This window comes from Marmota monax, unplaced genomic scaffold (genome assembly GCF_021218885.2).
Source record: "Marmota monax isolate L192 unplaced genomic scaffold, Marmota_monax_Labrador192_F-V1.1 WCK01_AAM20220418_F8-fsc00038, whole genome shotgun sequence".
In the NCBI taxonomy this organism is placed as follows: Eukaryota; Metazoa; Chordata; class Mammalia; order Rodentia; family Sciuridae; genus Marmota; species Marmota monax.
The window spans coordinates 11,479,157-11,503,066 of NW_026692498.1; the positions used below are offsets into that span (position 1 = coordinate 11,479,157).

The 23,910-nt window shown below is 56.6% G+C and overlaps 2 protein-coding genes across 5 annotated transcripts; one reads left to right on the forward strand and one right to left on the reverse strand.

Moving 5' to 3' along the window:
• Window positions 1-474: 474 nt before the first annotated feature.
• Window positions 475-12,307, forward strand: Slc15a3 (solute carrier family 15 member 3). Of its 3 annotated transcripts, XM_046445640.2 has the most exons (8): window positions 492-1,333; window positions 4,320-4,609; window positions 6,439-6,586; window positions 7,959-8,069; window positions 8,437-8,605; window positions 10,387-10,545; window positions 11,399-11,554; window positions 12,006-12,307. In XM_046445640.2, exons 1-8 carry the CDS (start codon window positions 776-778, stop codon window positions 12,158-12,160), a joined length of 1,746 nt encoding a protein of 581 aa, XP_046301596.1. In that variant the 5' UTR covers window positions 492-775; the 3' UTR covers window positions 12,161-12,307. The 3 variants fall into 3 exon arrangements, with proteins under 3 accessions (XP_058435566.1, XP_046301597.1, XP_046301596.1); XM_046445641.2 differs by lacking the exon at window positions 7,959-8,069 and having other exon boundaries at window positions 488-1,333; XM_058579583.1 differs by lacking the exons at window positions 10,387-10,545; window positions 11,399-11,554; window positions 12,006-12,307 and adding an exon at window positions 8,990-9,717 and having other exon boundaries at window positions 475-1,333.
• Window positions 12,223-23,644, reverse strand: Tmem132a (transmembrane protein 132A). Of its 2 annotated transcripts, none has more exons than XM_046445639.2 (11): window positions 23,465-23,644; window positions 20,837-21,051; window positions 20,395-20,613; window positions 19,334-19,665; window positions 17,878-18,027; window positions 16,630-16,825; window positions 16,388-16,531; window positions 15,419-15,621; window positions 14,527-14,803; window positions 13,960-14,151; window positions 12,223-13,535 (listed from the first exon to the last, which is right to left on the reverse strand). In XM_046445639.2, the coding sequence occupies exons 1-11, from the start codon at window positions 23,550-23,552 to the stop codon at window positions 12,495-12,497; spliced, it is 3,057 nt and encodes a 1,018-aa protein (XP_046301595.1). In that variant the 5' UTR covers window positions 23,553-23,644; the 3' UTR covers window positions 12,223-12,494. The 2 variants fall into 2 exon arrangements, with proteins under 2 accessions (XP_046301595.1, XP_046301594.1); XM_046445638.2 differs by having other exon boundaries at window positions 16,630-16,828.
• Window positions 23,645-23,910: the final 266 nt, after the last annotated feature.

Below are 23,910 nucleotides of genomic sequence, written 5' to 3' on the forward strand. Positions count from 1 at the left end.
TCTCTGAAGTGGGTGGGTGGACCAAACGCTGCGGGATGGCCTGTCCGGGTCCATCAGTCCAGCCTTGGATTCTGATTGGAAGGGGATGCAGCAGAAGTGAAATCCTGTTGAGAAACGAAAGTGAAAGACAGAAAGTAGCCCTCCAGACTCTGGGGAGGCTAGCGGAGGTGGGGTGAGGGTCATAGGCAGAGGAGATTTTTAGAAAGCTGGGTGGGCAGGGGCCTTGTGACCCAAGCTTTCATTTCTCCTAAATACCATGTGACAAACGCAGCTAGCTGCCGAGAGAAAGGGGAAGGAGGGAAGCCCAGAATTTCTTAAGAAGCAGAGAGGGGGACAGAGGCTGAGCTGGAGGGAGAGTCAGAAGGGATTGGGGGAGGAGGGGAGGCAGTCTGGGGACAAGGGCGTGGAGGAGCCCACAGGGGCGGCTGGGCCGGGGGGAGGGTAGTGAGGCCCAGGTGTCATAGGGGGAGGGGACCACAGTTAAGGAAGACCAGCCAACCGGGGAGACCAGCAGGAAAGAGGGGGAGGGGCAGCGAGGTGGAGAGGAAGGGTTGAAAGGAAGGGGAGACAGGGTCAGGGTGCAGGAAGGAGAGGACAGGGCCCGGGGAGACCTCTGGGGAGGACAGCAGAGCGAGGAGGAGCTGGGAGTGGGAAGGGGAGAAGGGAGGAGGAGGTGGAGGAGTGAACGGAGGGGTAGAGAGGAAGACAGGACGGGGAAGTGGGGTTAGAGGGCTAGAAAGGAGGGCGAGGCCCGGGGCCCAGGCGGGCGCCCAGGATGCCCGGGCCGCGCCCCGCGGAGCAGTCCCGCAATCCTGGGGAGCGCCGGCCGCTGCTGGCGCGCGGCGCGCGGGGTCCCCGACGGTGGCGGCGGGCGGCGGCGACAGCGGTGCTGCTGGTGGCGATGCTGGAGCGCGCCGCTTTCTTCGGCGTCGCCGCCAACCTCGTGCTGTACCTCAACAGCGGGAACTTCAACTGGGCGGGCGAGCAGGCGTCGCTCGCCGCGCTCGTCTTCCTGGGCGCCTCCTACCTGCTGGCGCCCGTGGGAGGCTGGTTGGCGGACGTGTACCTGGGCCGCCACCGCGTCGTCACCATCAGCCTGCTACTCTACCTGGCCGCCTCGTGCCTGCTGCTCGCCACCTCCATCCCAGATGGCCGCAGCTCCTTCTGCGGAGAGATGCCCGAGTGGCCGCTGGGACCCTCCTGCCCCTCTTCTGACTGCCAGCACGCCCTGCCCAGCCCCTACTGCGCGCCCACCCTCTACGCCACACTGCTGCTGCTCGCCCTGGCTGCCAGCTCCGTGAGAAGCAGCCTCACCTCTTTCGGGGGCGACCAGGTGAGTGGCAGGAAGGCCCACCAACGGGAAGCCCAGGGGATTGAAGAAAAGCAACTCCGTGGGGGCTGAGATCGTAGCCAGGAGGCTAGTGTGACCTCAGACGCACCACTTCTCCTTTCTGGGCCAGCTTCCTTATTTGAAAGAAGAGGGGATGCTGGCCCTGGAAGATCTATGACAACAATAGGAGTGACCACAGTTGGCCTTCTTTGAGCCATGTCCCAGGCCCCAAGCTAAACACTTTCAATGTTTTAACTCAACCCTCTTAACTACCCAGGAGGTAGGTAGTATTATCATGCCCATTTTACAGATAAGGACTCTGAGACCTCAGGGTTTAATCAGCTTATGAAAGATGACATAAAGAGCAGTCAAGAAGCAGGACATGGGCAGCTGGACCTCAGGCCCCACTGTGAGCCCCATCTCTGTGTTCTAGGGATCTGGGCACTGGGGCAGGGACCAGCCAGGCTTTTCCTGTCAACAGTGCCAGAGACTGTCAGGCTGACTTGTTCAGATCCTGGCTCTGCCCCTCAGCAGCAGGGGACAGTTGGGCATGTATCTCAACCTCTGAGCCTTTCTTCATTCTTCCTTGGACAGAGTGTGGTGTGTAAAAGAAATTCGATAACTATTTGCTAAATGAGTAAGTGCTTTAAAACATGGCCATATTTTGGCAGCTCTGCTCAGTAGGACCTGAGACAATAATTTGAACTAATGTGGGGTATTATTAAAACAACATGTACAGTGTGAACGAACAGGGGCAGCACGCAGAGCCACAGAGACAGACTGCGAACAGCCACGTGAAAACACCAGGTGTCAGCCATAGGGGGGACCTGGAAACGGATTTCAACAGCAGTGTGATCAGGCCACTGGGCTAATTGTGCTCCCCACCCACCTTGACTCTAGTTTTTCAAGTATTCTTTAATTGCATTTACAAAGGGGACATTTTAAAAATGAATCATTTTATCCAGCTGGTATCCACAATCCAGCGCCCAGCACCATGTCTGGTGTCCTTGCGAAGGAGTCACTTGTACAACCCATTTAGATTCCTTTGATGATGGGACACTCGGTGCCCTCTGGGTATCCCTGTCCCTCTCCCCCTTCTTCAGACTCAAAGCCCCAACACTTGTGAATAAGAACTTCCCATCTTCCCTAATTCTGCTCTTTTGTTGACATCCCACTACCCACCTACCCCCAGCTACCTTATCCCATTCCCTGGCCCCTTGACCTCCAAAGACCTCAGACATCCAGTGCCCATCGTCTCCTTTATCCTAGTGGCAGAATTGGTCCCCCAGGGGCCAGGCCACTGAATAGAGCCTCCCATGGCATCCAAAGGGACAGTGGTTCCTGTGCATCCCCATACTTACTGAGCATGAACTTTGAGCAGAAGGAGGCTGGACTGGAAAGCTGGCATAGAACTAAGACCCGAACCCAAGACAGGGCAGAAACACTGGTGAGGAGAGGATGGACATCACTGGATTACAAATGGTTCTGCCTCAATGTAGAGATGGATGGGCTGACAGGAGTGGGTGCAACGGAGCACTGAGGAGGCAGCTTCAGGATTCAGGGGAACAGTCAGTCAGGAGACCTGGGGTGGGAAGGGCTGGCACCATCTGGCAGACAGCTATACCCAGGAGTTGCATTTAACACACTTGCTGATTTCAGAAAGGGCCATCCATCATTCTCGACAAAGTGTCTGCTCCTTCTGGAAGAACTCATTTATATCCTGAATGGGCTGCCTGGTCTTCCTCTTAGAGTTACCATTGTCATATTCATTTATTTCCAATTAATAAATGGAAGTGGCTGCTCATAATGGGACTTACTCAGTTTTCCATTTGAAAGTCCAGAGCAAAGATTCTAATGAGTTAGCATGTCCCTCCCTCCCCATCACTAGGAAGTCCCCTTGGAATCTCCAGGGAAATGCAATTTTAAGCACATTTGTATGGATTATGATTCTGCATTTAGACAGGGTGCAAAATATTTATCTTTTCCCCACTGGAAGTACAGAAAGTATAGCTTGACACAATCTTCTTAGCTAGTAGAAATATGTGTCCCCTGGGTAGAAGGACAGTACAGGATTCTGAGACTAGGGTGGTGGTGTTTGAATGGGTGGGTGGTTTAACAAAGTGGAGAATCATTTATCCTGAGAAATGACCCCAGTCTTCACTGTTTTTGAGAAATGCAGTTGCTAGGCCATGTCCCAGACCCGCTGAATCAGAATCTGGCACCAGGTTCTAGCAGGTAGGACAGGACAGCCAGTGTCACTGATCCAAGCCAGCAGACCGGAAGCAGGCCTGTGCCTAACTGTTGCAGATTGATCTAAATCTGCATAGATTTGGATTTCCTGCCCACCCACCCTTGCTTGTGGGCCTGAAAAAAATTATTTTTACCCGGTCAGAACCTGCTCTTGGGGCCATGTCCAAAGACCCCCTCCACCTTCCCTGATTATACCAATCTTGTTTGATTGGGTATAAAACAGAGGCTAGTTGGGCACAGGGATGGGCCACAAAACAGTCTCTGCACCTCCAAAGTGATGAGGAAATTCTCATTTTTTTTGAACTATTCTTTTAGTATTATGCATACATCATATTTAATCGTGTGGAACACAACTGAGATCTTTATTGGCTTTTTTTCTGATTATAAAAGTAACGCATAGCGTAGGTTTCTCAGTCAAAGGCAAAGGGATAAATCAACCAGAAGTGAATGAAGTGACATCTGTTGGGTGTACTACTTAGTGACAATAAAAAAAAGCAATGTGTGTCATGGGCATGTAAAAACAGCTGTGCCAAAATGTTCTGATCAAACAAGTGGCTCCCCAAAGAAAGATTTGCTCACTGTTTCAACAAATATTTAATTGAGCATGTGTATAGTGATCAGAGATTAGGAAGTGCCCACCCACTGACCCAGGAAGTGCCCTTGGGGGAGAGAGAGGCACAGGGACAGATGGTGCCCCTGGACCTCCCTGACCCCACTCTTACCCCTGGCTGGCTGGCAGGTGATGGATCTTGGCCGCGATGCCACCCGCCGCTTCTTCAACTGGCTTTATTGGAGCATCAACCTGGGGGCCGTGTTCTCGCTGCTGGTGGGGTCCTTCATCCAGCAGAACATCAGCTTCCTGGTGGGCTACAGCATCCCCGTGGGCTGTGTGGGCCTGGCCTTCTTCATCTTCCTCTTTGCCTCCCCTGTCTTTATCTCCAAGCCCCCCACGGGCAGCCAAGTGTCCTCCATGCTTAAGCTTGCCCTCCAGAACTGCTGCCCCTGGCTGTGGCACCGACATGCTGCCAGGTAAGAAGGGACGTCTGGGAAAGGAGGTCCCCTTCTGGGGAGGCGTGGCCTAACTGACAGACATTCTGGTTCAGGTTCAGCAAATGGCCTTTTATGATGACCTGCCCTGCAGGGGGCCAGAGCTACCCACCATGACTGAGGCTGGCAGTGAAGGTCAAGGTGGTGGTGGTGACAGTGGTATGATCGGTGACCTTCTGACTGGGGAACCTGTGAGGATGGTCATGGTCTTGACAGTGATGTTGGTGATGCAGCTGGGGACAAGGGTGTTGGTCCCTGCGGCGAAGACAGCATTGGCAACGCTGCCCGGTTATTAAGTCTAACTGTCTTAAATCAGCCAACCTCGCGCCCGACCTCCCCATTGGCTGACATCCAAGGGAGGGAGGTTCTGCAGGGCTTTGCACATGCCCAGTGGCTTCCTTTTGCCCTCTCCTTCCTACCTTAATTGACTGCTTATGCTAAGCACATGGGTGTGCAGACCTCGGAGCCCGTTACAGCCCCTGTCAGTGAGAACGAGACGGAAAAGTCAAGAGCTTGTCCCCCGCAGCCTGTTGTACTGCTAGAGGTTCTGTGACTGTAGTCACCAGGTGCCAAGAGTCTGGTTGTTTGGTTATCTGTCGTTGCCTAACAAACCACCTCACAGCTCACTGGCCTAAACAACAACCTTTTCACCCCCTCTCATAATTCTGTGGGTGACCGAGCTCCACAGGGAAGTTTGACGTCACCAGGGTCACAGTCATTTGGGGACTTGAAAGGGCTCATCCAAGATGACTCATTTATGTGGCTGGCAGTTGATGATGACCGTGGGCTGGGAACTCAACTGGGACTGAGCTTCAGTTCCCCTTCATGTGGCCCCGTCTTGTGGTTTGAGCTCCTCAGAGCATGGGGTCCAGGTTGCAAGAGGGAGTATTCCAAGAATGAATGCTCCAGAGGGCAGGAAGTGGATGCTCTGGGGTCTTCCTAAGGCCCTGGAGGGTTTGGCTGTCCCAGAGCATCACTCTGCCTTGCTCTGTTGGTCAAAGTGTCACAGGCTGGCCTGGAATCAGTGGCAGGGGACAGAATCAGCTGTTGGAGGAGTGGCATTGCATTACTGGTATGCGCTTCTACTTTTGGAGACAATCATACTGGTAGTGTCCCCTTGGGAATCTCAAAGGATGCTGTAAGACTTTGGGGCAAGAAGAAATCAGAAATTCTCAGGACAAAGAGGAAAGGGCAAAAGGTACAGGGTGTGGATCTATCCAGGCTTCTCATGCTCCCTCACTCCTGCCTCTCTACTCTCACCCTTGTCACGTAGGATGGGATATTAAGTCCCCCTTGAGCCCATTCTTGAGGATGGACCTGGGGGATGGTAACAGGGGAATTTGGGTGTCAAATCCATGACAGCCACTGAGTCTTGGGACTTCCCTGGTTCCCGTGACAAATCAATGCTGTGAGCCAGAAAGTCCCTTAAGAGTCTGCTTGCCACGCCTCTGGCCCCAAAGGGGCCACAGATGGAGAGTAACATGATTGGCCACCTTCGCTACTAAAGAGACAATAGTGGTAATATTAACAGTGGTGGTGCCAACACTGAAAACAAGTGACAGTGACAGAAATGAAACCTGGGTGGAGAGATGGTTTCAGTGGCCATGATGATGGTAAGGACACTGGTCTTGTGCTGGTGGTGAAGACGATGTCCACAGGGGAGTGGAGGGGCGAAGGGGTGACTGCTGAGGTGACGGCTGTGGTGAGTGGTGATTAGGTTGTTAGGGAATAGTGGACGAGGTGAAAGCAGTGGCCGTGGTAATGAGAATGATGATGGCTGCCATTTTATCTTCTGTCCTTGTGGCCCACAGAGATGCTCAAGGTGCCCACCTGCTGCCTGACCACAGATATCCCCAGCCTGGTCCTTCTCATGAAGAGGACATTGCCAACTTTCAGGTGCTGATGAAGATCTTACCTGTAATGGTGACCCTGGTGCCCTACTGGATGGTGTACTTCCAGGTGGGCACCCCTGCCTTTTGATCTGGGGCCCTGACTCCCCAGGTCCTCATTGGTCATCTTAGAAGCCCAGGGCCTACAGGAAGGGCCAGAGCAAAATGAGTAGCTGCTATGCACCAGCTGCTGTGGGCCGGATATGGTACCATCCCAGTGATTAAAGCCCCACCCCAGGTGATTGCAGGAGGCCCAGCTCCTTGACTCGATGCCCCACCCTTCTGGGCTCCAGTGCCCGACATGTGCCCTGGGCGGCTCAGACCAGCAGCTCTTTAGCTCTGTGCATTCAGATCTCCAACTGGGCGTGGGTGGCAGGGAGGGTGTGTTGGTTGCCAAGGCCCCACTGCAGGTTGGGGGTAGGCTCGGGAGTCAAGCACACCCACTGTGGTTCCTTACCTAGTTGCACCCTAGAATCTCCTGTAGAGCTTTTTAAAAAGCACAGATTCCCAAGCCCCACCCCAGACTACAGAATTGTGTATGGGGGGAGTACCTTGTTTAATAAGCTTCTCTGATGATGTGGGGATCAGATTTGAAAGCTGCTGCCTCCCAACCATCATGCCGCTTCCAAGGGTGTGTGTGTGTGTGTGTGTGTGTGTGTGTGTGTGTGTGTGTGTATGGACAGCAGCCTAGCCAGCCCCTGATCCCCAGACCATAGGGTCGTTGCCCTCATAGCCTCTTCATTGGAACCCATAAGACAGGGTCATGCAAGTCCAGCCTGCTACTTAGGGGAGGCACAGAGAGTGTCCATGATGAGACCAGGGACACGGGGAGGGTGTCCATGGCTATTTTCGGTCATACCAGTTGTCCTGTTGGTTAGTAATCAGCTGCTACCCTGAGCCCCCTGAGCCCTCCCCTGAACCCGCCCTTCTTGGGGAGTCCCCTGGACCTCTTGGTTCGTAGCAGCTAGAGACAATGCCTGGTGTGGCAGGAGGCGGGGTGCTGGGCCTCTCCTGCAGCTATGTCCAGCGCCATTCTGAGGTTGGCAGTGCCTATGCAGTTCCTGTGCACGTCAACCTGCAGGACTCTGCTTGCCTTCAGTGCCAGAGGAGAACCTGCTGTGGGGTCAGCCATGTCATTATCCTCCCCATTTCAACAAACATTTATCCAGCCCCACTCTGGGCTGCTCCCTGGAGACACAACTCTGAGCAGGACCAGTTGTTCCCTGGCTTGGGGATAAGGCTGCAAGTACTGGACTGGCCAGAGAACCTGGCTCTCAAGAAGGAAGGGACCGGGGTGACCTCCTCCCCGATGCTGGGGGAGCGGACAGCTGCTCAGCGGCCCTGTGCTGCTGCAGAGGAATGGCCTCCCTGGGAGCACCTGGGAGCCCATGGGGCTGGAGCCAGGAGCTCCACACCAGCCTCCCCTCAGCCTCTCTTGACAGATGCAGTCCACCTACGTCCTGCAAGGCCTCCACCTCCACATCCCCAACATATTCCCAGCCAACCCTGCCAACAGCTCCCCGGCTCTGAGCAGCAGCGGCGGCGGCTACAGGGTGAGGCAAAGCGCATGTTCAGTCCCCGGTTCAGGCAGCAGGAGCGGCCTCTAGAAGGGAAAGGAAGCCCCTTAGTCCTCCCCTCCTCCAGCTGCAGGGCGCCCTCAGGATACAGGGGAAGCACCTGGAGGGTGGGTGACCCTGTGCCACAGCCCAGGCATCCTGCTCCGGTCAGCCTTCACTGCTCCATGCTGTGGCTCCCTGATCTAATCTGCCCCCTAGTTACACAGCTGAGGAGTTTGAGCTCTGGAGGGAGCAGGGGGCTGGTCCTGGGTTACTCAGAGACCTTTTGAAGCTGAGGTCTGAGAGTCCAGCCCGGAGTCCTTCAGTGCTGCTAGCCTGCCCTTCATGGCTGCCTCCTGCCCAGTTTCCAGAAGCCTGGCTCCTGCTGGCCAACGTGGTGGTGGTGCTGATCCTCGTCCCTCTGAAGGATCACTTGATTGATCCTTTCCTGCTGCGGCGGGGGCTGCTTCCCTCGGCTCTGCAGAAGATGGCTCTGGGGATGTTCTTTGGTTTCACCTCCGTCATTGTAGCAGGTATGTGGAGGGGCATGGGGCTGAGATCCAGCCTTTGTCTGTCTGAGGTGTGGGTGGAGGGGCTGCCCCACCATGCTAAAGCTGTGGCCCAGGCCACGTGCCCCCCAACACACCCACACACAGGTGTCAGCCGTGGCCTCCCAGGAGGTCAAGCTAAAAGAGACCCTGCTCATTGATCCGCCTCTCTCATTTTGACAGATGAGTAAACTCAAGCAGAGAGAAGAGCAACTATTTCCCCAGTGGGATATAGGCTCCTTGAAGGCAGGGATGATGATGATGATGATGATGATGATGATCCTCCTCCTCCTCCCCCCTCCTCCTTTTCTTCCTCCCCCTCTTCTCCTCCTCCTCCTCCTTTTTTCCACTTCTCTGAATAATGCACAGGGTGTGGTGGTGCATACCTGCAACCCCCAGCAACTCAGGACGCTGAGGCAAAGGATCACAAGTTCAAGGAGACCAGCCTTGTCAACTTAGCAAGACTGTCTCAAAATCAAAATCAAAAGGGCTGTGGATATAGCTTATTGTGTACAGTGCCCCTGTGTTCAATCCCCAGTGCTGCAAAAAATAAAAGGGTGGGGTGGAGAGGGGGTTGGAGTAGATTTTTCAAAGATGCACTCACTGCCTCTTGGCGACAAATCAGGACTTAAAAAAAAAGAAATCCTCTTCCTTCTTCTATTTCAAAAGCATTTGAAGCCTCTGTGTGTGTGTGTGTAAAACGCTAGGCTGGGACAGCACTTGCCTACCAGACATGTGAGATCCCGGGTTTGATCCCCAACACCACAAAAATCAACCAACCAATGAGTAAAATGTAAAAATAAACCTAAAGGGGTCAGGTAAGGAAGGCTTCATGCTGTTTCTCAACCTGAAGCCTTTCACCTAGGGGTTCTGTGATCCTGAAGTTACATCACATCTCCAAGCTGCACCTTCTAAGCAGGGATAGGAATGCATTGAGACCTGGAGGGGGGCCAGGCTCTGCCTTCATAGTTGGGTGTGGTGAGGATTAGAGGCGATGGAGTCTGCGTAGCACCTATAATGTGACTGGATCCCAAGGTGAAGCTGAAGAAATTGAAGCTCAATAAACAGTATTATGTTGAAATATGAAAATCAAGCTAGATTCAGTTTTGGCTATGTGCTTTAATGCTTTCTCTCCTATTCCATCCTCCTAATGATCCTGGGAATTTTACTCCTGCTTCTTGCACAAGGGAACTGAGTCTCAGAGAGGTTAAGTGACTTGTCCAAGGTCATATAGCAAGTCAGTGGCAGGGCCAGGATTGGAACCCATGTCCCCTAACTCCTTGTTCAGTGTTTGTTCCACTAGAGCACAGCTGTCCTCCAGGCAAGGAAGGGAAAGAGATTACACAAACTTAAAAGCCAGGTTAGAAACACTCCCATAATACTTAACATTGCAATCCAGAAGTCATGTGACACTGTGAAAAGTAGGCCAGCTTTGAAACCAGATATACTGGAGCTCAGATCCAACCCTGATTACTTATCAGCTGTGTGATTCTGGGCTGGTTGCTCAACCCAAGTTTCACTTTCTTCATTTGCAAGAATGCCATCCCAGGCTCTTGAAAAGCGAGAGTAATTGCTGCCAAGTACAAATCTAGCTCTGAGCTTCCCGTCAGCCAAGGCAAAAAGAGGAGTCCGAACTCACATCTTCCTCATCCTCCAGGCCAGTCAACCAATCACTGGTTATGTAATAGCACCCATCACACACTGAAGCCTGCTGTGGGTGGGCTTGGGGTGGGCCTGGCTGGACTCTCCTTCTGCTCCCCCACCAGGAGTCCTTGAGATGGAGCGCTTACAGTACATCTCCCACAATGAGACGGTGTCCCAGCTGATTGGAAAGGACCTGTACTACGCAGCCCCACTGTCCATCTGGTGGCAGATCCCTCAGTACCTGCTCATTGGGATCAGTGAGATTTTTGCCAGCATCCCAGGTACCTGAGTCCCCTCTCCTGCCCTGCACCTGTGCTGGGCTCTGCCCTTTGATGCTTCCATGCCGGGGCCCTTGGGCATAGCCCCAGGACTTCCGAACTGAGGAAGGCAGTGGCTTGGAGCCAGCCACTGTGATAGGTCCTGGGAATTTGGAGGTGAAAAAGCACTTCCCACACCCACTTTCCACATGTCCCCCAGGGCCATGTCCCCCACCTTCTAGGTCTGCAGTTGTTATCCCCTCTGCCTTGGGCGGTCTCCCTTTTCCCTTTCAATTCTGAACCTCAATGTCAAAGCTCCTGAGCAGAAGGGTCCTCCCTGCCCACAGTACCCTGCCCTATTATGCGCGCATGTCTCTCTCACAAGCACTGGGCGGGGAGCTGGAGCCACAAGCCTGGGGTGGGCTCCTCTGCTAAGTGTGGGGTGGGACATAGAGATAAAGCCAACCCTGTGAGCTCACTCAGGCTGGGGTGGGGGACATTCATGAGAATCATAAACCCTGACTGTGCTGTAGTGTGGGGGAGGGGCGGGCAGCATGCAGCAGGTGGGAGAAAGGACCTCACAGGCAGAGGGAATGACGAAGGCAGGGAGTCGAGGGTGCAGATGGCGCTATCTTGGGGTGTCATCCCTAAAATAGGAGGGGCAGGACAGGTGCCAGAGCTCTTGGGGCAGTGTGTGCAGCGTCCAGGGCAGGGGGTCAGCAAGGAGGTGATCGGCCAGATGGTGATGAGCAGAGCAGATGGGAGGGTGGCCCCGGGGCTCCAGCACCATCACAGCCGCAGAGGCTGGTGGAAGGGGGCAGGTGGCCAAGCAGGAGCACCTGAGCTCCTCCTCAGCCCCTCCCTCTCCTCCCCACAGGCCTGGAGTTTGCCTACTCGGAGGCCCCGCGCTCCATGCAGGGCGCCATCATGGGCATCTTCTTCTGCCTGTCCGGGGTGGGCTCCCTGTTGGGCTCCAGCCTAGTGGCACTACTGTCCTTGCCAGGGGGCTGGATGTATTGCCCTGAGGACTTTGGTGAGTATGGAGGTCTCCCCGGCAGCGGGTGGACGGAGGGGCGGGAAGGAAGCTGCGACTGCTGTGGGCTTTGAGGCAGAATGGACCAGGGGGCTGGCGTTGGGGGAAATGGGCTGTAGCCCAAACATGACCAGTCCCCCACAACGTGGCCTCACTGTGGGCCTTGGTTTCTCCAGCTGTTCAGAAGGAAGCATTGAACTCAGTGGCCCTGCGAGGCTCCTCTGGGCTTCTGGAACTCTCTCGTTCCGGCCAGTTACTTTTCTCAGAGGGAAATTAGAGACTCCCCAGGGGACACTGAGAGAGCCAGACCTGGAGGGCTCTCTACCAGGGTCCCTGGATCGCACCCATTGCCCGCTTTACCTTAGCTGCCAGCCGGGGGGCGGGGACATGGCAGGGAGCAGATGCAAGACAAGGAGCCCTTCCTGACAAATGCCAACCCCTCCTTCCTCAGGGAACATCAACAACTGCCAGATGGATCGCTACTTCTTCCTGCTGGCTGGCATTCAGGCTGTCACGGCCACCCTGTTCATCTGGATCGCTCGTCGCTACGAGAGAGCACGACAGGGCCTATCCGTCCAGAACTGTTCTAGCAGGGACAGGGGCTGAGCACAGCCCACCAAGCCCGCACTTCTCCCCAAGGGCAGACAGCGGCACAGCAGTCCCCGCGCGGCGGTTTCCTTCTCAGTTTATTCTGTACCCAACATTAGAATGAAATGGTTCCCATAAATAAGGGGCATAAGCCCTTCCTCACAACCATGATCCATGACAAGGGGCAGGGAGAAGGGTGGGAGTCCTCGCAGGGGACCAGGCAGGGGACTTGGATCAACAAGCACCAGAGAAGGAGCAGGAGGGACAGGCAAGCGGCTTGGTTGGACCCCCACCCACCCCTGCTGCCTGAGCTGGTGGCTGACGACGCTGGGCCTGGCAGGACAGAGAAGGGTCAGGAGCTGCCCCGGATTCTCTCCATGTAGTTACGAAGCTCCTCGGGGTCCTTGAGCCCCATGTCCTCACACACCCAGCGGATGTCCTCCTCGCCTGCCACCAGGATGGACTGCACAGCCGGGGCCCCTACAGGCTCCTCAGGCAGCGGGGCAGGGGGCACTGGCGCAAACGTCACAAACTCTACTCGCTTCCGCCGTCCCCCAGCTTCCTTGCGGGTCAGGGTGCTTGAGGAGCTGGTGGTGCCCCCCGGAGGGCCAGGGGTCAGGGTCGGGGCCTCCCCTCCGGCCCCACTTTCACAGGGGCAGCCCCCCTCCCCCTTGGGTGGGCCAGGGGACCGCAGGTCCAGCTGGCGGCTCAGTTCCTCCTGGTCAGTGCCCAGCCAGACCCAGTTGTGAGGCTGGGGGGAGGCGGGATCAGTGGCGCTGTCTGGGGGCTCTTTGCGCTGGTATCGCAGCACGAAGACCACGCCATTGACTAGGAAGATGAGGATGGCCAGACAGAAGATTCCCAGCAGGGCGTACATGCCCAGCTCTAGATCGGTGACCCGCTGAGGGGCAGGAACCATCTCTTCCTCCTCCTCCTCCTCCTCCCTAGCCTTGGTGTCCTCCTTTCCAGCCTCTTCCTCCACCCGCTCAAACTTGCCCCTCACAACGACGCTGCCCCCGCCACTGCCTGCCGCCTGCCGTTCACCCCCCATGCTGGCCTCTGTGGCTGGCGGGCTTCGGGCAGGGCTGGATGGGAGGGCAGGGGCTGGTGTGGGCGCAGGGGGCAGCCCCAGCCAGGCAGTGCCAGAGGCCAGGGGCACACGGTGGCGGCCGCGGCGGCAGGGCTCTGGTGGATGCAGAGCCACATGCAGGGGTAGCCCCTCTGCACTTGCCCCACTCACCACCACCCCGAGCTGGGCACTCTGCTCCTCGGCTGGCACAACTGCACCAGCCTCCTCAGTTGAGACGGACAAGCCCAGGTCATGGCGGTCATAGAGCTCAGCGGGGGCCAATGTGTGGTCAGAAAAGGACAGCCATAGGGAGAGGGCCACCTCCTGTAGGGCACACAGACACAGGCAGAGACACGCGAGGGCAGGCACGCATGCACACAGAGACCACTCCCACAGAGACAGGCCACACAGAGAGATCAGAGAGAACAGAGACACAGGCAGATAGACAAAACACAGGGAGAGAGGGGACGTGTGTCAATCACCTGTCTGCCACTCAGCCCCAGAGTCTCTGTCCTTGGGAGGGTCCTCAGAGCCATCTAATGAACCTCCCACTGCTACACTCCAGCCAGCCACAGCTTGATCGCTTCCAGCTGCAGAGAGCTCAGTACCCCATGGGGAAGTCAGTCCTTGTTCTGAAATCCCTAAGGTAAGGGGGTCGAGGTACCAGGGCTCTCTCCCTCCCATCCTCCTCGGCCATGAGTCCCTGCCTGTAGGTTTTCACCTCATCCCCCTGACTCCCAGCCATCACCTGCTTTGGGGCAGGAAGTGCTGACTGTGCCCAGCATGTGGCAGTGACCTCTCCAGGGTGGGCAGTGCCACGGCTCAGGGCCAGGGAGATGCCCATCACTGGCTGCACCTGCAGCTCCAGCACCGAGACCTTGTCCTCCGTCACAGCCAGTGCCTGCTCCCCCAGGATCGAGTCAGACAGCGGGGATCGCACCTGTGGGTGGGAAGGAGCTGGAGAAGGGGGGCTCCTACACAGCCCCCAGCCAAAGGGATCTGATTTCCGCTTCCAGAATCCTCAGATTGCTCTGCTCAACACCCCAACTTCTAGGCCGTATAAGTATCCAGACCCCAATCCCACACCGAGGGGACAGTGGAGACCTGGCCCCCACGGTTCTTATACCTAAAGAACTTCCATGGCATGGTCACCCCATTCTCACTCTATCCCACTGCGCTCCTGCATCGACTGCCCACCAGCTCTCCCCAGGCACAGCCGGGCGCCTCCCACACTCTTCACACCTGCTGTGTGCCTCGTGTGAACACCCACACCTTTCTGAGGGGGTCCGCTCTGCAGCATCCCTTGCCTGCTCACCTCGATGGAGGTGACACCGGGCTCCCGGCCCACTAGGATGCGGCCGCCCTCCAGCGAGGCTACACGCGGGTCCTGCACGCGGGCGTGTGGCGCCACGAGGTGAGTCACGTCCAGCAGCCAGTCGGGGCCGAGCAGGTGAGTAAGGCGGCGGCCACCGTCCAGCGGATGGGCAACGAAAGGCACCAGGAAGCGCACGCCTGCGCGCTGGTACTGCAGGCGGCAGCCGCGAGCTCGTCGCTCAGCCTCCTCCGCCACTGCAGCCTCCGACTCCGGCGCCCTGGGGGCGGGGCGTCAGGGTGGACCCCGCCCCGGTGGTGGGCGAGGCCCCACCCACCGAAGACCCGCCTCCCTGCCTCCCAGGCTCCCAGCTCCTGACACCTAACCCAGAGCAGGCCTCTGAGCATAAAGAGGGTGTGGATGATGCCCAAGTCCCTGAGTTCAGTCCCCAGCAGAAAAAAGAAAGAAAGAAAAAAAAGGCTCCGATGGAGGCTAATATGCGTGTGGAACTCAGGGGCTTTCACTCTGCAAGACCTGGGAGCTAGGTTCCAGAGGGTTCTGGTGACACCTCCTCCACAGGCTATTCCATATTAGCCATCTTAGGCTTCCAGGATACAGCAATGAACCCCGGGGGCAGAGTGTGGAAGGAGTGGCGAATCAGTATGTCCGAGAGCAGATTAGGAAGTGATGGGCGCTGCAGGGGTTAGCGAGGCAGCGAGGAGTGTGGAGGGTGGTCTGATTTCAAATAAAGTGGTCAGAGGTCCAGTCTAGGGCAGGATGGGCGGAAGGAGATGCTAGCAATGAGCAGTATTTCGGAACCCAGCTTAGGTCCCTGCACACTCAGTCTCAGCAGGATTTCACCAAGGCCAGTCGGCTTCTGCAGGCCCACACTCACCCTTCGGTCGGGCCAGGGACTCGCCAGCCGCGGATCTGCTCTAGGGTGGTGTCAGTCAGCTCAATGCGCAGGGGCAGCAAGGGGGCCCACACTGTCAGCCGCAGGGAGGCCCGCAGCCGACGCCACCAGAAGTCCACGCGCACGCCCCTGGCACCCCGGCTCTCTTTGCCAGCCACCAAGACAGCATCACAGGCCTCAGATACCTGGGGAAGGGTAGAGGCAGGAAGGTAGGCTAAGAAGAATAAATAACAAGTGTGGGCCAGACAGCGCATCCCTGACCCCAGACCATGAAAACGAAAGGCAATTCTGTATTTCACCCAAATGCGTGTTCCTATGGGCTTGTTGGTTGAGCCACTGTGCTTAGTTTATGAAGATTTTGCTCTGCATCCAAGATCCATTCCTCTTGAGAGGAACTGGGCCATTCCTTGAGCTCTCTGGGGGCTCAACTGGAGAAATTGGCTATTTGGATACAACAGAGACCTGCTCCTGGCAGAGAGGGGTTTGAATTCACAGCTTTGGCCCTTGATTAGTGCTGGCCTCTGACCTTGATGCTGGAGCTACCAGGCAACCAGCTTCAGTTAGGTGGGCAGAGGTGGAAGGGTGAAGCAGTCCCACCCAAGAGAGGTTAAGAGCTCTGCCTATGATCACACAGACAGTTGATAACAAAAAATGGGTCTAAAACGAAAACTTCCTGATCCCAAAGGACATGTTCTCAGCTCTATCAGTGCAGCCCGTTACTAGTTACTAGTGTCTTGATGGACATAAAAGTGACTAAGGTTGAGGTCACATAGCTCCCACTTCACTCTAGAGAAAGGTGATTGGGAGAAAAATCTTGAAGCTGTGGTTCCACGCATGAGGTTTCTGGAAGAGCTGTTCTCTTGGGGTCCCAGTGGGGAAAGAGGTAAGTAGTGTGTGCATGTTGGTGCCCGCAAAAATGTATACTCAAACAGGTGGGCACCTGCCACTCACCTGCAGGACCTGTGTGTTGGCCGACTCACAGCCGATGTGCTCTGTCACCTCCACCAGGGCTCCTCCGCTATCCACAGTGACTAGGCGCACAGGGACACGTTGGGGCGCTCCAGTCAGTGGTGCCGTATTCACCAGCTCCTCAGTCTGGGGGTGCAGAAGTTGCTCAGCCCCAGGCCCCTCAGTTTCCAGGGCTCCCAGGATTGGCTCCTAGCTTTGCTGGGTACAGACAGAGGCCACCTTACCTTGGCCAGTGGGATGAGGGCTCTTATGTCCCGCTCTGACACCAGGATTTCCCAAACCATTTTGTCCTTCTCAGCTTCAGGGGCCTGGCCTGGGTACTCCAGCTGCCATGTGACGGGGCGAGTGACCGCCACACCTCCACCAGTGCCGTTCTCCACCATAAAGTCCACCCACAGGAATTCGGACAGTTCAAGGGGGCTACTAGCCAGAAGAGAGGAACAGAGTGCTTGCTAGCTGCCAGGCACTTCCTGTACTCATGAGGCGGGCACGATGAGTATCCCTCTTTGACAGATGAGGAAACTGAGGTGGAGAAGTTATGTAACTCACCTAAGATCACATAGCAAAAAGTGGTGGGGCTGGGATCAAAGCCAAGCATCCTTGCTCCAGAGCCCAAGTTCTTGTCCACTCTAGGCCTCTCAGGATCCATACAGCTGTTTAACCAGCTCCCAGAATGCCTGCTGCCTCCCCTGCCTTCCTGTCCCCTCCACTTGGACCTCAGCTTCCCATAGCCATTGGGGGTGGTATAAAGTACCCGATGAGTTCCACCAAGGAGGGACTGCACTTCCAAGTCCCAGGACCAGACAGTAAACACTAAATCCTTTGCATCATAACCCTCACGGCCCTTCTGAATCAAACACCCGTGTGCCAGGAGCTGTCCTGGGTGCTTGCTATGTTATGCCGTCTTTTATTTTCACAAAACCTAAGCGATGATTATTACCCTTATTTTACAAGCAAAGAAACAGAGGCTAGGATCGGAGGATGTGAACTGGCTTATCCAAGGTTATTTTTCCAAAAGGTGTCAGAAGCAGGATTCCAACAGGGGCTACAAAGCCCATGGCCTTGACCCAGCTAGGGTCAGGGCATGGATAAGATGTTAAGAATTCCAGCTAGGCTTTTCTTGGGAATGTTAATGGCCCAGAGAAAGGGGCCCATGTGGTGAGGTTGGAGGGTGGATAGTGGCTGAGAAGGCTGACCCTGGATGGCAGGATAGGTTGGCACTACTGGAATAAGACTCGCAGAGAGCAGTTAGACCTGGCCTGTGGCTGGGTCTGCATGAATCCTGCCAAATGCATGAATGAACGACACTACACTACTGCTTGTGCTGCTTCCTTATCACTTTGTTCTTGTGCCTGCTCACGCGAGGGTACGGAGGGGGCATGCAGCCCTCCTCCCTTGGGTTCCCAAGTCTGCCCACTAGCACTCTACGGCTAGCTCTCCCTCTCTGCCCCTGGGGGAGGGGAACTGCCCACCTGAAGTCTGGTCCTGTGGTCCCAGTGCGGTGACAGGTGATCAGCGTGGTGTGGTGCTTAGAGCCCTTGAAGCGGTCCAGCTTGGCAGTCCAGAGGGTGGGCTGGGCTGGGCGGGCAGCTGTCACATGTAGCCCCTTCTTCACCTTGATCCTGGTGAGAGGTTAGAGGTCTGGTTTGTCAATGTGAGGGCTGAACTGACAACTGGATACAGCGGGGTAGACAAGAAGCTAAGGACATCAGCCTCCTGCCTGGTCTCCTGGCTCCAGACTTCATCTTCTCTTGGCCATCCTCCCCAGAGGAGCTCCGCTGAACGTGGGAAACCAGAACATTCTCCCCACTCTGAGATCACTTATGACTGCCATTGCCTATGGGCTCAATCTCAGCCTGGCATTCGAGCCCCTCCGGGCTCTGGTCCAGCCTCCCTGGGGCTGTGACATTCCCCCTTCACTCTCTGCTTTAGTCACCCCCAAACTTCTTCACCCCCAGGTACACAGTGCATATGAACGACTGCAGGCCTTGGCTCAGGCCGTACTTCAGCCTGCACCACCCCTTCTGGCCTCATCTGCTCAGTCTTTAAAGCCTCCGGCAATTCAAATACCATTTCGTTTGGAAAGCTCTTCCAGTGGTGGATGAATTTCCCTTACTCCACCCACAACACTTCATCCTCCATCCGTGCATGAATGACACACCTGGTGCCTTCCCATCTAGTTCACACCCATCCAGCTCCCTTCCCTAACGCTGGGGCTCCTTTGGGCCAAATGGGGGCTGGGCCTTGTACCTCTTTGTACCTCCAGAGTGGAGACACAGGACTGGGCATAGTGTAATTGTTGGAGAAAGATCTGTTCAGTGAGTTGTGAGTGAGCACAGAAGGGTGTGAGAGACAGGGGGGCAGATGCATGGGGAGTTGGCAAGTCACACTCCAAGTCCATGTCAGCTGCATTGGGGTGTGTGTGTGGGGGGGGGGAGGCTTCACTGGGGGAATCTCCCTGCAGAAAAGGACATAAGAATGGGAACTTCTATAAGAAAGGGCAGGCTCTGTCCAAAGGCCCTGAGCAAGCCTAGCCGGCAGGCCCTACAGATGAACAGAACTGGGCAGATACTCCCAGGGCAGCATCAGAGCCACAGAGCAGCCCTAGGTGTGCTTCCAGGTCCAAAGCCTTTCCTGTCTTCCCTCCATGAACCCTGGAGCTGCCCCAGAACACAGGCAACGCTGGCCTCACTGGACCAGGGGGTCTCAGGGAGGTGCCAGGGAATGGGGATGCTTCCTACTTCTAATTCCAAAATTAGGGTTGTGCCCATCACAGGAGCCTGTAGCTCTTTGCCTGAAGAGGATTTGGGGGTCCCATGTCTTGCAGAGGCCAAGGTTTCCATCAAAGGCTCCAAGAACTGTATGTAGCCGCTCACTGTTCCCGCAGAGGTTCCTACCCACCACTGTCCCCAGGGGCCCCCTGCTCACCGCAGAGTCAGGAGGCTGGCTGTGAAATTGTGCCGAAGCAGGAGGGTGGCACTGAAGAGCTGGCCGGGCCGCACTGGCACATCAGGCACCCGCAGAGTCACTGCCTCATCCAGAGGCACCTCCTGGTACTGTGGAGGGTCCGCAGGGCGCAGCTCCACATCACCCACTGAGAGGGCCTGCTCCCCAGGGTCCTCCTCCCTGCCGGGGCCACAGCCCCCAGGGCCCTCAGCTGCAGGCTCCAGCGTGTAGGCCAGCTGTGCCCGGGTGGTGGAGCCCTGGGAGAACCAGTGAGAGGGGAACTCCAGCTCCACCACGCAGGCACCCAGCAATGGCTGCGAAGGCAAAGTAGCTATGGTTGGCCCAGGGCAGGGTGGAAGGAAGAATCCTATCACCCGCGGCAGGAAAAAAACAACTGGAGGATAACATGTAAGGCAGGGCCAGGGACGCATCCCAGGTGACAGCAAACTAGAAACCTGCTGGAGCTGGACACCAGGTCTACGTCTCAGAACACACCCATGTGCAGGTCAGACTTCTTTGCTTTTGGGAACAGTCTCATTCCAAAGTGAGCCAATCCCAGTGCCCCAGGACCACCCTCACTAGAGACAACTCAGTGCTCTTCTCAGAATCTGAAAGCCTGAGAAGGACCGCTCTCCACTGGGTTCCTGCTCCAGGCTCCAAAATAGCAGAAATAAAAATCATAAAAACAATAATGCAAACACATGCTGAGGGTTTCAGTGTAGCGCCTTATGAAATCGCCACAAGTGACTCCTACATTGTCTCCTTGATTCCTTGCTCCAACTCCATAGGAAGTGGGAATTGTTACCTCATTTTACAGATGCAGAAACTAAGTCTCAGAGAGATTAAGAGATTTGCTCAAAATCACACACATGACCTGAACTCCTTAAGGAGCCCCAAATAACCCCTTCACAGGACTGAGAGCTAGTAGAAAAGGAATGGAGTCAGGTGGCCCACGACCTGCCCAGATGTGCTCAGCCTTTTCCGTTCCACCCTGGGGGCCACCTGCAGGCTGGCACAGCAAGCAGCAGGGCCAGCCTACTCACCTGGAAGCGGCATGCCCGGTGGGCAGTGCCCGCAGGGTGAGTGGCATGCAGCCTGGCACAGGGCAGGCTGCTGGGCCCTGGTGGCCAATCTTGTCCCTTTAGGTGGAAGAGGACGCGCGCATGGGGCTCTGCTGGAGTCACAGCCATTTCCACTGATACAGCCCGTACGTCCCACGGGACTGGCCGATGGTGGGGCTCAGTGACCCGAGGAGGGACTACCTGGAGGAAGAATGGGAAGGTTCAACAGAGCAGGAGGCGGAGGTGGGCGAGATCCGGGATGCTGAGATGTCAGGCTTCTAATCCCAGCCTGGCAGGAGAGAACCGCTACGGGGCTCAGGTTCTTCATCTGGAGCACAGGTGAGGCTGGGGAGAGCCCCTGAGCCATGCAGCAGACCTCAGACTCTGAGCCCTGTGAGCCTGGAAGTTCCTGGCCCCTCCTTACCTGTTGAGTGGCAAAAGGCGGGTAGGAGGCCCGGAGAAGCGGCTGAGCCCTGGGCCAGGGCTGCAGGAGCAGAAAGGTCTCAGAACGGGAGCCCAGAGAGGAGTTGGCAGGTGGATAGTGGCCAACCCGCTGCACGCGAAAGTGCTCAGGGGCATCGAGGAGCTCCAGGGCTGCTGGCAGGTAGGTGGGGTCCAGAGAGTCCTGGTCACAGTCCACTAAGGAGGAATGAGGGGTAGAGATGGAGACCGCTCCAGAACTGGCAGGAGCTGAACTGAACTCTCCGGGGACACCATGGCGGTGAGTGGCGGAGGAAGGATCAGGCCAAATGCCCCATGGCCCCAGGATGTGGGGGAATCTTTGCATTTCTCAGATGAGGTAACTGGAGCTCCAAGACCCTCACACAGACAGCCAGTAACAAAACCGGGGTCAAGATTCCCGACTGGATGGAGCTTCCCGGTCATTCCTTCCTCTACTTTCCACAGACCTGGACGTCCTCTCTCCATTTCCCCTTCTCAGTCTCCTCCTCCTTGTTCTTGCCTCTACCTACCTGCGTCTTCCGCCAGGGCATTTCTGGGGTATGACCCTCCCCACATGGGGCCCAGGTGGTGGACGATGGTGCCCAGGTGGTGGACGATGGTGCCCAGGTGAGCTTGGTAAAAATAGAGACACTTTTTCTATTTTCTCTGTCCCTGGGTCCTTGGCTGGACTCAGCAATCCTGCCCTACATTGTTACCATGGCAACCCACACATCTTTCCAAGCTTGTGCCTTCTTCCCTGTCCCACCTGGGTCTGAGAGTGTAAGAGTAGGATTGGGGACAGGGAAGTGCCACAGAGGTCAGTGAAGCCACTTGTGTGCCCTAGGGGCAGGGTGGAAAGTTTGAACCCAGGGAGATGGAATATTCAATCATCAGAAGACAAAGGACCACTAAGCCCATATTTGTCTGTACTGCTAAAGATGATGAACATTTTTTGAACACTAACCATACACCGGTACTTTTTTTGAGCAATTTACATGAATGAGCTCTTTCAGTTTCCATAATAACTCTGTGAATCAGGTTCTATTACTCTGAAGCTGATTTTGTGGATTTAGAAAATGAGGCAGAGAGGCTAAGATCCCCACCTATGGTCTCACAGCTGGAAACTGAGCCCAGGCTAGGCTACGGTGGTGGCATCTCTGCCACCTCTGCACTCTCCACAGCAGCAGCCTGTCCTGAGGGCTTCACTACTCCTCTACTAGTGGCGCCTCCCTCCTTCAGAGCCAAAAAGCCCTCCTTGGATATCTGCCTTCCCGCCAGTCTCTGCTGCAGGCCTGATGGCCTCTTCTGAATTAGTTATCTTCCTGTCGTCACTTGTGGGCATTGACTTATCATTCTGGAATTCCCCCCTTCCTGGGAGCCTGCAGCCCTGACTTTAAGCCCTCACTCTGCTTCCATGACTTGGGCCAATCATTTACAGCCTGGAGCCTCAGTTTCCTGACCTATAGAATGGGTAAGAACATTTAGCCACCCTGGGGACAGGAGAGTGCTTTGTCAATTGCAGAGTGCTGTTTGGAAGTGGGATTACTACTGGTGAATAATGGATGTGACAAAGCTTTCCTCCTCTCCCTGTGCGAGGGGTTATTAGGGCTCCCACTGGGTCCCTCAGGGAGGGAAGCAGGTGGTTGAGAGCAGCCCCAGAGCCAGCTCCCTCTGAGACCCATAGCTGGACTGGGGGTGGGGGACAGCTTCATTGGAACCTTCTTCCTGGCCCTTCCCTGCAAGAGATGCTCCTCCTGGCTCTCTGGAGTCCCCACCCCTGCCCCCTAAGAATAACAGGTGACTATTTATTGCTCCCTGGGGGTGGCTCTCGGACTCTGGCCCACCTCCCACTCCACTGCCTCCATAATTATAAGATGCTCTGCGGCCGGACTCCCACGGACTGGCGCTCTCGGTGGGGGAAGGCGGGTAGAGCACGCTCACCGTCCCCTACTCCCCTATGGTACCCTTTGCCTCGCAGTTACGGCTTCTCTGCCCAGCCCATGCCAAGAACAGTCCGACCCCCAGCCCAGGCACAGGAGAGCTGCTGTCCCTTCCCCCAATGGTGGGTACACCCAAGAAGGCTCAGGAAGGCAAGGATGGGGCCATCTCTGGCAACTCCAAGGTCAGAGAGCTCCTTGGGGCAGGGACGGGGCGCGACATATTTCGCAGGGTTAGGTCTCTGGCAAAGGGGCTGATTTCCATTCAGGGTCGGGGGTCGGGGAGGTTCATGGTGGAGGCAGGAGACTGGGAACCACAAGTGGAGCTCCTAGGATTGCAGACTGGTGAGTGCTGGAGACCCCGATGCTTCCCGGGAAGGGGCACCGGATTAGATGCCGGGGCTGGAGGGAACGCTCCCAGACGGCGCGGGGACCAGTGGGGTGAGGACCAGGCAGGTCGCGGGTCAGGAAGGAGTTGCCGGGTGGTGTAAGGTGAAGAAAGCCACAGGGGCGGGTTCCTGGGGCAGGACCTCTCCAGCCCAGGGCACGCTGCGCGGCGACCGCGCTCTGGGGCTCGTCCGAGGACCCGAGGGTCCCCTGCTCGCGGGCATCTCCCGCGCCCGGCCTCGGCTCGGCCGCCCCTCGCCCCGCCCCGCCCCTCCCCTCCCGCTGACCTCTCACGACGTCCAGGGCGAGGGCCACCAGGAGGCAGAGCCAGGGACCGTAGGGCCCCCGGGGGGCCGCTGCCGTGCGCCCAGCCATCGGGGCGCACCTCCTGCCCACCGAAGGCGGGGACAAGGCGGCCGGCTCAGGTGGCCGCGGTCCGGCCCGGCATCTCCTGCGCCCGCTCGGCGCCGGCCGCGCTGGCCGGCTGGGTCCCGGCTGCCGCCCGGCCGCCCGCCCGCCCGCGGCTGCAGTTCCCAGACAATGGAGCGGGAGCCGCGCGGAGGGAGGGAGCCCAGCGCAGCACATGGGCTGCCCCCGCCGCCCCGCCGGGTCCTAGTGCCCCGCGGATCCCGAACCCCAGAGCGCCCCCGCGTCCGAAGTCGTGAAGGCCACTTCCCAGGAGACCGATCGCCTCTGCCAGGAGGCACAAGGTGTGTTCTCTTAGGCCCCCTCG